General features: G+C 46.3%; 1 protein-coding gene across 3 annotated transcripts in view; it reads right to left on the bottom strand.

Moving 5' to 3' along the window:
- The window catches only part of ASTN2 (astrotactin 2), a 765,958-nt gene that overhangs the window by 132,061 nt on the left and 620,429 nt on the right, over positions 1–13,468 (bottom strand). For all 3 annotated transcript variants that reach the window (XM_080667806.1, XM_080667807.1, XM_080667808.1), the window contains 2 exons: positions 7,404–7,537; positions 6,302–6,450 (listed from right to left, as the gene is read on the bottom strand). In XM_080667806.1, coding sequence (XP_080523932.1) covers positions 6,302–6,450; positions 7,404–7,537 — 283 coding nt within the window. The remainder of the gene's footprint in view (positions 1–6,301; positions 6,451–7,403; positions 7,538–13,468) is intronic.

Here is a 13,468-nt window from a genome sequence, read left to right as displayed (position 1 = left end):
TTGAAAGGATTAAAGAAAAATCAAGCAGATGACCAAGGAAATGCAGGGGAATGTAGTGGGAGATTATGACGTTGGGTGAGACCCTTCCCCTTCTCGTCTCCACTATTCTGATCCCTACAACGAGGAAATGGCTCTCAGTGGCCAAGGTCCGGCTACTCTGAGCCGTGGGGGTTCTCAGAAGCCGGCATATGTAACAGCAGTGATGACAAAGAGCCCTCCAGCTGGCATCCGGTGGCTAGATACCCCATCCTGTCCCCTAATTTCTATCTGCCCCTTGGTTTATTCTCAACCAGAGCAAGCCACATCGGGGGTAATAGGACTGGTGGAGAGAAGGTTGGACTTGGGGGGAGAGAGCAGGTCAAGAAACCGAAGCCCCTCTTCTAGCTCCGACTCTACCACTAAATCATCATGTGTGTGCCCTCTGGATAAACCCCTCCCCTTCCTCAGCCTCCCTCTCCATAGGTCAAAAGGGATTTGGAGTCACTCCATCTGCTTGTGCCATGGTCCCTTCTTAGTCCCACCCCCCTGCATCTACCCCTGCCCCAGAGGCTGAAACCCATGTCAATTGCTGTGATGAGGCCACGCAGAAGAACCAAACGTCTGTTTTTAATATTGATGACTGATTAGCATGCGGGGAATTCAGCCACCGCACCCCCCCACCCCCCCAAACAAGCCTCATTTTGCTCAAAAACAACTGGAACGGGAGACTACTCATGCTTGGATTTCCCAACAGAGTCTAAGAACCAACAGAGCAATGGCTGCTCTGAAGGAGACAAAGTGGGCGCCAAACCGGGGGATACAAGGAGAGAGAGTTAGCATTTCAACAGCTAGTGCAAAAGCATGTAGAACAGATGGCAGCCATAAAGTGTGTGCTCCTGTGTTTGCTTGTGTGTGTGTGTGTGTGTGTGTGTGTGTGTGTGTGTGTGTGTGTGTGTGTATTGGGGTGTGTGTGAGGGGGGGGATGTTGTTTATATGCGCGTATATCTGCGCACACGCACACGTGAGCTCACAAATAAATAAACAGTTCCAGCACTGCATTCGGCTGCCAGCAAAAATCCGGAGAGATCAAAGGAAAAAGACCACATTTCCCTATTCTGGCCTCACCTGGCCAAATGTGTGAGTAATCCTAATTCTCTATCCAAAACAAGTCTTGGACCTTATTTTGTTGTTTTCTTCCTAACATTTAACTTTCCTTTTCATTTTTTTTAAATTCAAGAAAATGAGAAGCAATTAAATTTTACTAGTAACTGTTTGGTGCCAACAATTGTGCTACATTAGACGCTCAGCATAGCCTGGGAAGTAGGTGGTATCTTCCCTCGTCCACAAAGAGGGAGACTGAGACCTCGGAAGGATGTTGACTGGCCCTAGATTTCTCAGTGAGATGAGGTGGAAACTGAAAGAAGCAGCCAGCTTTTCTGAAGTCCATACTCCTTCATTAGGCTTATATGCTCCCAGAAAAAACCCTCAGTCAAATAAGCTGAAATCCTTGAATTTGGGTCAGGGTCAGTATCCAGATGGTTGAGACATTGTACAGATGGCACAGAAGTGCCTGGCAAGTGTGGCTCAGTGGTTGAGCATCAACCTATGAACCAGGAGGCCACAGTTCGATTCCCAGTCAGGGCTCAATCCCCAATAGGGTGCGTGCAGGAAGCAGCTGATCAATGATTCTCTCTCATCATTGATGTTTCTCTCTCTCTCTCTCCCACTCCCTTCCTCTTTGAAATCAATTTAAAAAAAAAAAAAGATGGCACAGAAGCAAAAATGTGGGTTTTTCCTTCATATTCCACCTCAAATCTTCTACATATTTTAGAAGACCTACTATATACTCAGCTAGTCTCTAAAACTACATAAGACCCAGAGGACCACAGAACACTCAAAGAATTAATGTCAGAGTTGGAAAGTTAAGACATGGAGATGCCTACAATTCAATTCGGTGAACACTGAACATCTATGTATGGCAGGCACTGTGGGAGGATCCCAAATTATATATTTTATAATATCCATGTAATTTATTACACATGTCACTTTTGCATCATTGTAGAGGTGAAAAATTATAAGTTGACCCATAGTAAACTGGGGACCATTTGTAATTCTGGGCTTGGAGCTTTTCTTTAAAGACAACTGCCCACTGAAATACTGGATAATGGGGAGAGTGAAAGTCAAGTTGCACAAGGAATTGTTAAAGGAACTGTAAGGATGAAGGCAGACACTATGTCATTATCTCCAAACTTCTGAATGACAGCAGGAAGGAGGAGGGGTAATATCTGTGGGAGATGACTCCAGGCCAAGAAACTAAAAGGAAGTAAGTTTTACCTGAGTCAAAAAAGAAAAAAAGGAACGCTTAGATCACAGCAACTGCTTTTTTGGACTATCAAGAGGAAGAATGTTGGATTTTCCATTTCTGGGCTATATGGAGAAATGGGCACTAGAGTTACTTACCTACTACTATGGGGTCATTCGGGTTGTCTGTGCTTTACTGAGTGATCTTTGGTAGCCTATGGATTTCAAGCAATTTGTCCATGTCACATAAGTTACAAAATGTACTGGCAAAGTTGTTTGTGACATTCTGTTATTATATATTAGGGAATTCGCAGTGCTATCACTCTCTCATCCTTGACATTGGTAATTTGTCTTTTCTCTCTCTTTATCTCATCAATCTGGCTAGAGAGTTACGTAACTTATAGCCTCAAAGGGTCAGCTTTGGTTTCATGGATTTCCTCTAGTTTCTATTCATTGATATCTATTCTGATCATTGTTATTTCCTTCCTCTGGCTCACTTAGGCTTTGCTTTGCCCTCTTTTTTTCTGGATTTTTAAGGTGGTGGCTCAAGCTCTTGATTTGAGATTTTTCTTATCATATAGGCGTTTCATCTAATTACTGCTTTTGTGACTTACTACAGAATTTAATAAATGTTATTTTTATTCAGTTCAAAATACTTTACAATTTTCACTTTGTTTTTTTTTTTTACCTATGGATTTTTTAAGAAGCTTATTACTTAGTTTCTTAACATTTGAGGATTCTGCAGATATCTTCTGTTATTGATTTTTTATTTGATTCCACTATACTAGAAAACATATTGTTTTATGAGTTTAATCATTTTACATTTATTGAGACTGGTTTATGGCCCAAAATATGGTTTATCATCGTGCGCAGTGTCCACTCTAAAATAATGTGGAGTGTCTAGAATTGCTAATTAGACCTGACTTGTTTTGTCCTCTTGTCCAATAATTTAGAGATTGGTATTGAAAACTCTGACTATAATTATGAATTTATCTGTTTCTCTTTGTAGTTTTATCAGTTTTCACTTCATGCATTTTGGAACTCTGTGTGTGTGTGTGTGTGTGTGTGTGTGTATATGTGCGTGCGTAGCTTTAATTGTGGTCATTGTGGCTTCTCAGCATAGTAAGAAACATTGAACATGATTAACAGGTTGTGTTCTGGGGATGGGCAAAGAGTAGGGGAAATAACCTTCTTAGGAAGTACAACCCAATTTGGGAGGACCCAGGGGTGGAGAGAGAACCCTCCCCATGCCTGTGGCAAAGTGCAGGAGCCTCCCACCCCCAAATAGCCAGCGTCTAGCCCAGGCGTCCTCAAACTACGGCCCGCGGGCCACATGCGGCCCGCCGAGGACATTTATCCGGCCCGCCGGGTGCTGCTGCCTGTCCTGCTTAGCAGCCGACTCGTCCGGGCCCGCAGTGCGCATAGGAATTTGTTCATAGGGGGCAGCCTGTACAGAGAGAAACCCTCCCTGTGGAAGAGAAGTGAGCACCCGACTTCACCGAAGGCCACAGAGAAGCCCCACCCCAGGCCAGCCTGGCCCCCTCAGCTGTAGGTGGCTCCTACAAGGTGTAAGCTCCTGCGAACCCAGGCCCCTGCTATAGTCCGGCCCTCCAACGGTCCGAGGGACAGTGAACTGGCCCCCTGTTTAAAATGTTTGAGGACCCCTGGTAGCCCTTCTGGGGAAGGTAGGGGTGCATGACCTTCCCCTACTCCACAGGCTCTCCCTGTGGCCCAAGGCCCCACTGCCCTCCAACTGCAGCCCTCACATGAGCCATTTTACATAAAATACAAGTGAAAATAACATACCCTGGTTAGGTACAGGGTTTGGTGGAGGGAGACTGCGCCCCTGCTTCCTCTCAGCTGCCTCCCATCACTGGGGGACAGGGACAGGCAAGAGAAGCAGGCCTCACTGTGCCCCAAACTGGGAAGTGTAAAATGGCTTTTTTGGTGAGGTGGTACCCTTCCTGCCCACATTCCTGCCGTCTCCATACTGCCCATATCATGCTTTGTGTCCGATGATTTTGCCCACCTGCAGTCTAATATGTGTTCTGAGCATGTTTAAGGTAGATGAGCTAAATTATGATGTTTAGTAGGTTAGGGGTTTTAAATGCTTTTTTTTTTAACTTAGTATATTTTCAACTTATAATCCATTATAAGTCGAGAAGCATCTGTACTGCACTGGTGAATTCTATCAAACAATTCAAGGATAAATACAACCAATTCTAACCAAGCTCTTCAGAAAACTGAGAAGAAGGAACTATTTAGCAATTCATTTTGTGAGGCCAGAAATACTCTGATAGCAAAACAGACAAAAGCACGCACGACAAGGAAACTATAGGACAAAATCCCCCAGGAACACAGATGCAAAAATGCTACAGAAATTTTAACACATCAAGTCCAACAATATATAAAAAAGGATAACGCTTCGTGACTATGTGGGGTTTACTTATTCCAGGTTGCTTCATCATTTGAAAATCCAATGATGTAATTGCCATATTAACAAACTAAGCGATATAAACCATACAGTAATAGACACAGAAAATGAAATAAACATTTCTAATTAAAATAAAACAGAATGAAAACCTCTCAGCAAACTAGCATTCAGTCTTCCACCCTCGAGTGTGCTGTTACATAAAGAACAGGTGCTGAGTTGGGAGGACCACAGACCGGGGGCAGAGCCTGGCTCCCCCATGCTTTGGGTGGGTGTGGGAATTTGGGAAAGTCACATACCTCTCTGGGATTCACTTACTTAATCCTAAAACAAGGGTGGTCATCATTCAGAGGATGATATTAGCAAAATGGCGCCATGGGAATTTCCAGCACTCATCCCCACCCCCACCCCCATCCATGCCCCAAAATACTTTCACAAGAATTAAGGTCTCCAGGCAAAGGGTTGTAGCACTTGGGTAAAGTACAAAAATGAAAGGATGCATTGAGGAAGGTAGGAGAGATAGAGTCATATCACTGCCATAACCACTCCCCAAGCCGGGGCAGCCTGTACAGAGAGAAACCCTCCCTGTGGAAGAGAAGTGAGCACCCGACTTCACCGAAGGTCACAGAGAAGCCCCACCCCAGGCCAGCCTGGCCCCCTCAGCTGTAGGTGGCTCCTACAAGGTGTAAGCTCCTGCGAACCCAGGCCCCTGCTCACCCCAGTGGCTGCTGCTTCTCACGGCCCCAGTAGCACCATGGCACCAGGCTCCCAGTAACCTAGGCCCCCAACTTAACCTGGTGCCTTCTAGCTCCCATGGCCTGAGGTGGCCCCTGTGGCCCTGGCTCCTAATCAGCTCCCATAAATGCAGGCTCCAGACAAACACCCTTGAACCCAAGCTCCTGGCTGTGTCCAACACCAGTGTGACTACCACAGACCCTGGCTTTTGACCCAACTCAGCACCGGGCCCCTGACACCCCAGCACCAGTCCTACCCGCATGGCCACAGCCACGCTCCCATGGCCCCAGGCTCTCAACCTGCCCTGCCTGGGCAGACCCAACCTCCAGGCTGACATAGCTCCTCAGCCATGTCACTCTTTGAGAAGAACTCAGAAAGCGCTCTCAATTACAACCCTGTGCACACTCATAAGGGCCAAGTTGCTCATCTTCTCCTGCATGTCTGAATCTTATGCAAATCCCTCTTCCCCAGCACTACAGACAGCTATCTCAGCACATCTCACTAGATAAGGCAATTCCTTGAATTTCTTTATCTCAGTCCCAGTGATAATGTATTTAGAGAAAAGGCCAAATCCTCTTCTGAATTAACTAACCCTTTAACATATGACATTGAGGATCGAACTCAGAATCAGAACTTTTTTCCAACCACAATTTGCTGTCTTTCCCTTCTGAAATCATACCAAAAAAAAAAAAAGCACTCAGGTGTGGGTATGGGTGCTAGGTGACAATCATCAGACAATGAAACTTCCCAATGTCTTCTCAGGTCACATGACACCAAATCTCCCAAGGCATTAGAAATTCCTAGTTTCCCTCCTCTGTCCTAAACATTAGGGGAGGTCGTGGACTTTCTACTTACCTGTGTAGAGGTCCGTATCTGTGTACTCATCCACCTTCTTGTGCTGCAGAATATAGTCAGAGACCTTGGTCCCAATTGCCGGCTGAACGTCCACCCACTCCAAGGAGACCACGGTGCTGGAGGGCTCCACGGTGGGGGAAAGCCGCAGCCTAGAGGGGGTGACAGGCAAGACTGTTTGTTTGCCAGTTTGCATGGGCTGGGCCCCAAAGGAGTCTGCATGTGCCAAGATTAAAAGCACAGGACTCAGCCTGGGTTAAAACCCTACTTCAACACACTGCCAACACCTTGATGAACATAGGCGATGCTTTAGACCTCCTTCAGGCTCCATTTCCTCACCCATAAAATGGAGCTAAGAAGAACTACCTTTCAGAATTAATGTGGAATCCAGTAAATTAATCGGAGCACACAGTATGTGCTCACAGGAAGTTGACTGGCTTTCTGTTTATTTAAACTATCTTCTCAGTGATGCCTCATTGTCCAGTCAAGTGGCAGCACCTTCAGACACAGTAGCTTTCCACCTCTCTGTCATTTTTCATCCCACAATATATCAACCAACTCTTTCATATGATCAATGATTCTCTCTCTTTTTTTTTATATTTTATTGATTTTTTACAGAGAGGAAGGGAAAGGGATAGAGAGTTAGAAACATCGATGAGAGAGAAACATCGATCAGCTGCCTCCTGCACACCCCCTACTGGGGATGTGCCCACAACCAAGGTACATGCCCTTGACTGGAATCGAACCTGGGACCCTGGAGTCCACAGGCCAACGCTCTATCCACTAAGCCAAACCAGTTAGGGCAATGATTCTCTCTCATTGTTGATGTTTCTATCTCTCTCTCCCGCTCCATTCCTCTCTGAAATCAATAAAAAAATAATAATAATAAATAAATAAAAGCACACGCTGCCATATCAGTGTCGACCCTGAGCCGGTTTCTGCCCTGCCAAAGCCCCCTGCTTTCTTAAAGGAGGAGGCAGGCCCCAGAGACCCCAGCGATCTGGTGAGGTCCCCAGGAACGGAAGTCCTGGCCGGGACTGGCAGGACAGGGGTGTGAGGCCATGAAAAGGGGTGACCGAAGGAGGGGGGGGCCATACATACGTACACCGGCTGCGGGAGGGGGCTGCAGCTGGGGAGCCCACTGGCGTCAAAGGCGCTGAGGTCACACCGGCACCAGTCATCGATCACATCCCCTTTCCCCGAGCACCAGTAGGAGCTCATCAGCGCGCTCCTGAAGGCCTGCAAGAAAGGAGGACAGAGAAATGATGACGACTGTGGTGGCGACTCGACTTGAAGATGCCCACGGCCATGAGAAGAGCCGGCCAACATGTTAAGAGCAGCTTCCTGGGCACAGTACACCACCTGGTGCCTACATCGCCACCTAGCACACTACCACCAGGTCTTCCCATTCTGAGCTATCCTCTACGCGGCAGCCAGAATGTTTATTGAGATGGGATCCAGAGAGAACCTCCTCTGGGCCTGGCATTGTACCTGCCTTAACTTATTTCATCTTTACCACTGCACACGATTGGTACGTATTATTATAATGACTAGAGGCCGGATGCATGAAATTCATGCAAGAGTAGGCCTTCCTTCCCCTGGCTGCCAGCACTGGCTTCCCTCTGGCACCGGGGACCAGGGCTTCCCTCACAGCCCAGGCTTCATCCAGAAGTTCGTCCAGAAGGACGTCCGGTATAATTAGCATATTATGCTTTTATTATTGTAGATCATTATGGTTGTTTCCCATTCTGCCAATTGGAAAACTGAGGCACAGAGGAGGTCAGAGAGGAGCTAGGGTCTGATCCAAGGCAGTCTGGCTCCAGGCCCTGTCCTCTCAAACCCCTTGCTACACTGCCTTGTGTAGAAGTCTGACCTCCCTGCTCAGTCGCCTTCGGAGGCTCCCCGTGGACCTCAAAGCAAAGCCTAAACTCCTCGCTCCAGTTCCTGACCAGCGGCCCAGGCTCACGTATCACCACTCCTCTGACATTCCTATGCATGCTACCATCCACCTTCCTGCAACCGCTAACATCTCCACCAACAGTGACTTCCTGCCCATGTGACGTGTGCTCCAAATCAGGAGACAGCAATTGTTTCTGTAAAGGACCAGGCAGTACATATGTTTGGCTTTGTGGCTAGGTAGTCTCTGCCGCAATTATTTACCTCTGCCTTTGTAGCACAGAAGCCACGCAAGCAATGCTTTAAATAAATGGGCTTGATTGTGTTCCGATAAAACTTTATTTACAAAGACAGGCAGCAGGCTAAATTTGGCCTGGGTCTCAGAGTTTGCTGGTTCTTACTCTAAATGATGATCAATGTTCTATTTAATTGCAATGTGCTTCGTGGCCTTTTTAAAAAACATTATTTTCTCTCTGGTGTTTTACTCTGCCACCCCACCCAGCCCCTTGTATGCTATCTGGCAATTCACTCTTGTTTACTTTTTTTTAGAGAGAGAGGAAGAGAGAGGGAGAGAACAAGAAACATGGATGTGAGAGTAAAACGTCAATGAGCTGCTTCCTGCTGATTGCCCCCTACAACTCAGCCCACAACCCAGGCATGTGCCTGACCTGGAATCAAACCAGCATCCTTTCTGTGCACAGGATGATGCTCAAGCAACTTAGCCACTCTGGCCAGGGCCCAATTCACTCTTTTGGTCTCAAGTGAAACATTCCTTTCTCTGGGAACCCTTCCTTGACTTCCTTCAGCCTGGGATCCTGCTCCTCTCCTAGCTACTGTCACACACTAGACCCCGCCTACCACCATATTCCCTTGCTTGTCTCACCCAACACATTTGGGTCCCACCAAGGGCACCCGTGCCTTATTCATATTAGTGTGCTCAGTCATTTAATCAGTATTTATTGGAGAAAAGAAGGGACGCTGAAACACTAATCAGGAAACTCTGGCTCAGATGTACTTCACACTTTAGTCACCCCCTTTACACTGATATTTCAGGCGCTGGGGATTCACACTGTTTCACAGCTCTTTTTAAAACTCAGGGCTGTGGCTCAGTTGGTTGAGCGTCATAAAGTACACTCAAGCTGCCAGTTCGATTACCGGTCAGGGCACACACACAGGTTGCAGGTTGGATCCCCAGTCAGAGTACTCAGGGTGCATATGGGAGGCAACCGATCAATGTTTCTCTCTCACATCAATGTTTCTCTCCCTCTGCCTTCCTTTCCCTCTAAAATCAAGAAAAACATTCAAAAATAAAAAATAAACGAAACTTAGGGCTTTCAGAGAATGTTGATCTCTTACACTATGCCAGGTAGCAAACTATGTTCTTTCTTTCTTCTTTCCCTTTTTTTTTTAACTTTCTGTCCACTTTTTAAATGAAAGCTTCATACTGCCCATAACTAAGGTGTCACTTTTTCCATGCTGCACTGTTCCGAAGTCTCAAACACAGCACGTTTGTGTACATGGGCCTGGGTCTGCCTCCTGAGCGACCCGGAACACAGATCCAGAAGGAGAAGGTGTGTACAAGCATGCTACTGGGTAAGCCCCGTCACATTTCTACGGTGCCTGTGACGAGGAGGCTCGTTATTCCTGCCTCATGTTCTAACCCATATCCCTTCCCGGGGTACAAACAAATGATGTAATTTCTCTTGAATTAAGAGTAGTGATGCAAACAAATAAAAAGAATGATGATAAAAACCAATGTTCACAGAACACCCAATTCACACAGGGTGAGGTGCTTTAAAGGTATTTAAAAGTGTCATCTTCACAGGAGTCCTGAGATACAGACGTCATGATCCTCACTTACAGCTGAGAGAACCAGGAATCAGAGCAGTGAAGCAATTTCCCCAAGAGCACACGGCAAGTGCATGGTGGAAGGAGAACCCCAGCCCAGATCTCTGGGACTCACAAACTCAGATCTTTTCCATGTAACCATGCAGGGAGGGCCCTGGATTAACCCTGACTATGCGTGCCAGATTTAGTCAATAAAAACAGGACGCCCAGTTAAATTAGAATTTCAGATAAACAACAACTTTTTTTTTTTAGTGTAAATATATCCCACCCAATGTTTGCACATCAGGTATGTGAGCCAGGATCTGGCGCATAGCAATAGCGCTGTTCCCACCACACGTCAGAAGCTGTGTCTGTTCCCCTACCAGCATCAGAGGGGGCACTCTCCGAGGACTGCAACCAGATGGGATGGCATGCGGTCCTGCTGACTGACAGGCTGTTTGCTCCCTCCCTCGGCAGCTTCCCCCTCCCTGAATTAACATGCACAACTGCTCATGGCTGGGGATTCTCTAACATCTCCAGCCAGCAGGAAGGGCTCAATTATCATAATGGTGCAATCCAGGCCCTGGGTGAAAGTGACGCAGATGGTAGGAGATTGCCTGAGACTCCAGCAAGGGGAGCAGAGAGAACATCCTGTTTTGTTTGTGTATGTGGTTGTGTTTTTGCATGCGCGCGCGCATGTGTGGGTGGGTGTGTGTGTGTGTGCATGTGTGACTGTGTGTTCTGTACTCAACAGTCACTTGAGCTTGTGGAAAACAAAACAGAAAATCTCTCTGGACTCTGTTTCACCATCCAAGCAGCTCTTGGGAAGACATCCTGTCTGTTGAGTCTCCACATCCACTGGCTCCTTCCCAAACCCCGAGGAACAGAATGAGGACTGGTGCAGCGGCCAGGCGAGCCCTGGACAAGAGCGCACATATGCCCTGATAAAAGGCCGACATCAGACAGGGAGCCCTGACAGAACAGCAGAGGCCAGTGCTGTGTCAGCGAAGGCTCCCTGTCTCCTTGCGTCTTCAGCTCTTGCAACACTCCATTCGAATCCAATTCGCTCTCAGGGGAAGAGAATCATAGCGTGTTCCAGCTTTGGCGGGGAGGGGGGACTCTGTAGATCATCTCATCTAATGTGTTTTTCTGATGTAGATACAGTGGCTCAGAAAGACTGGCTGGCTGGTCCAGGGTAACAGAGCAACTCTGTGACGAAACCACTCTTCCGCCTTCTAATCCTCAAAAATTGTCCCTGGAGATGGGCATCCATTCACGCGTGAGCATGGAGGAGTGAGAACTTGAACGGGACCATCTGAATCCTGGCACCTCTGACTTTCCCAGGTCACACAGGAACTATATGTGCCAAGATTTCATCCCAAACATCCTTTTCAGCTGCCCTGCTCCCACCATGTGCGCATGCGTTGTTTGTGTGTGTGTCTGTGTGTGTTCTCTGAGGGGAATGAAACCTTACACGGGAGGCATTGTTGACTCCTGGCTTTTGAGTAAGTGAAGGGACTTAAGAAACAAATCCTGCACTTAATACGGGGCTAAGGGCTCTATTTGCATGGCCATTGGTTCTCATAACAAAGGAGGTTTGCATTTCCACTACTTGCAAATGCTTCCAACTTCTGGCTAATTAGCTAGCAAACCGAGCTGGGCAGGAGGAGGAAAAACGGCCACAAAAATGTGAAGCAATCAAAATAAAACTAGGATTTATTTTTCACTCTATTGTTACTTTTCTATTTGAACTTGCATAAATTAGTCCTTTTCTTGAAGCCTCAATTTCTCCAACTGCAAAACGAGGACACAGAAGATAGATTTTCGAAGGTTTAATTAAGTTTAATAAACATTCACTCCAAATCACGCGGCTGCCTAACTGCTGAGAAAGGAGATGAAAAGTCCCAGTCACTGACTTCAAAGGACTCATGGTTTCATGGCGAAGACAAACACAATTACAATTAATATGGTTCAAGTGCTATGAAGTAATAACACACAAGAGGCTGTGAGGATACACAGGAAGTGGCCCTTCCAGCTCTAAGAATGTTGACGATGTTTTAGGAATCTTAAGCTGTAAGTAAACATTCCATATTTGAATAAGGTACTTGGGACCATCTAGATAGAATGTCACCAAGCCCGTGAATTAAATTACATACTCTACACTTACAATAACTGCATATTTCACACTAAAAATTATACTCAGGTGTTGACACCAAGTCTGTTGTTTTTGATATTAAGAGGGTTCTAGTTGGTATGATCAGAAAGATGGCTTGAAGCCCTCACTCAAAGCTTAATGGGTTTTATTAGCTACACAATATAGATCTTATGGCTGCCCAACCCATTGCAATAGAGGAGAAAGGCCTTCTAGAGACAAAGTTATTATTACCTTGTTACCTCTGACTCCCATTCAGCACCTAACACAGTACCTAGCCCATAAGTCAGCCAGTATTTGTTGAATTGAATTAAAAGTTCACAGGAATGCTGAATGAAATAAACAAATATATAAATGATTAAAAGCAAAGGAAATATGTGTGTTGTGTGTGTGATCTTCTTCTTTTCCAAAATTACTTGCAACTCCCATGTCAGTGAACATCACCCCCATCACTGGACCTTAAAACACTGGACATCAATTTGGTGCCTCCAGCCAATAATGGAGCATTAACCTGGGCTCCTTCCTCTTCTCATCGCTTGTCTTAAAACCAACCTCTCTTGCCTGGTCCCACGTTGTCTCCCCCGCACAGGTCAGTAATGCCTCTTCCTTAGGCAACTTCTCTCCAGGCTTTCTAAAACTGCATATTCCACCCCCTTGCTCAGGCCCTTAGTTCCACCATCATCTGGGTAATATCTCCGACTCTTTAACCCAACTTTCAAAGCCCTTTGTTTTTCATCCTGGGGCTCATCTCCCGTCTTCTCCCCACTGCACCCACTCTGTGATCCAGCACGTACCATCTTCTTATAGTAATGCATTGTTCCATACCAAGCCTTTTCTCAGAACTTGCCTCCGTCTACAATGCCTGTTCTCTATTTATTGCTCCTTGCTGAATTCTAGGAAACTTCTTGTCCACCAGGACCCAGCCACACTTGGGGAGATTGTGTCTCTCCCCCATCTCATTCCATTTTTGCACATTGCACATTTCCTTGCAATTTGCTTGTGGATGGGTCCTTTTTGCTTATCGTACTGTGAACTCTTTCAGGCCAAGGTAATATGTTGGTTTATCTCCATGTCCCCAGCTCTAGGCAAGAGTCAACACATAGTAGGGTCCCCTGAATTCCAGAAACATGTAATAGGAGCTCTGCCAGGGACTAAACTTGTAGACTTGCTCTTGTTTTTCTCTTCTAGTAAAAGTGATGACAGAAAAGCAATTGGTAACCATAAAAATAGTGAATTTCCAAGAAGCCATTGGAATGGGGTTTGGGGTGGGGTATAGAGATGGAATCACTTTTGAA

Source organism: Plecotus auritus (genome assembly GCF_963455305.1).
Source record: "Plecotus auritus genome assembly, chromosome: 5".
Taxonomy (NCBI): Eukaryota; Metazoa; Chordata; class Mammalia; order Chiroptera; family Vespertilionidae; genus Plecotus; species Plecotus auritus.
The sequence above is the reverse complement of the archived record's forward strand: the minus strand, read 5'-3'. Positions and strand labels throughout refer to the sequence as shown.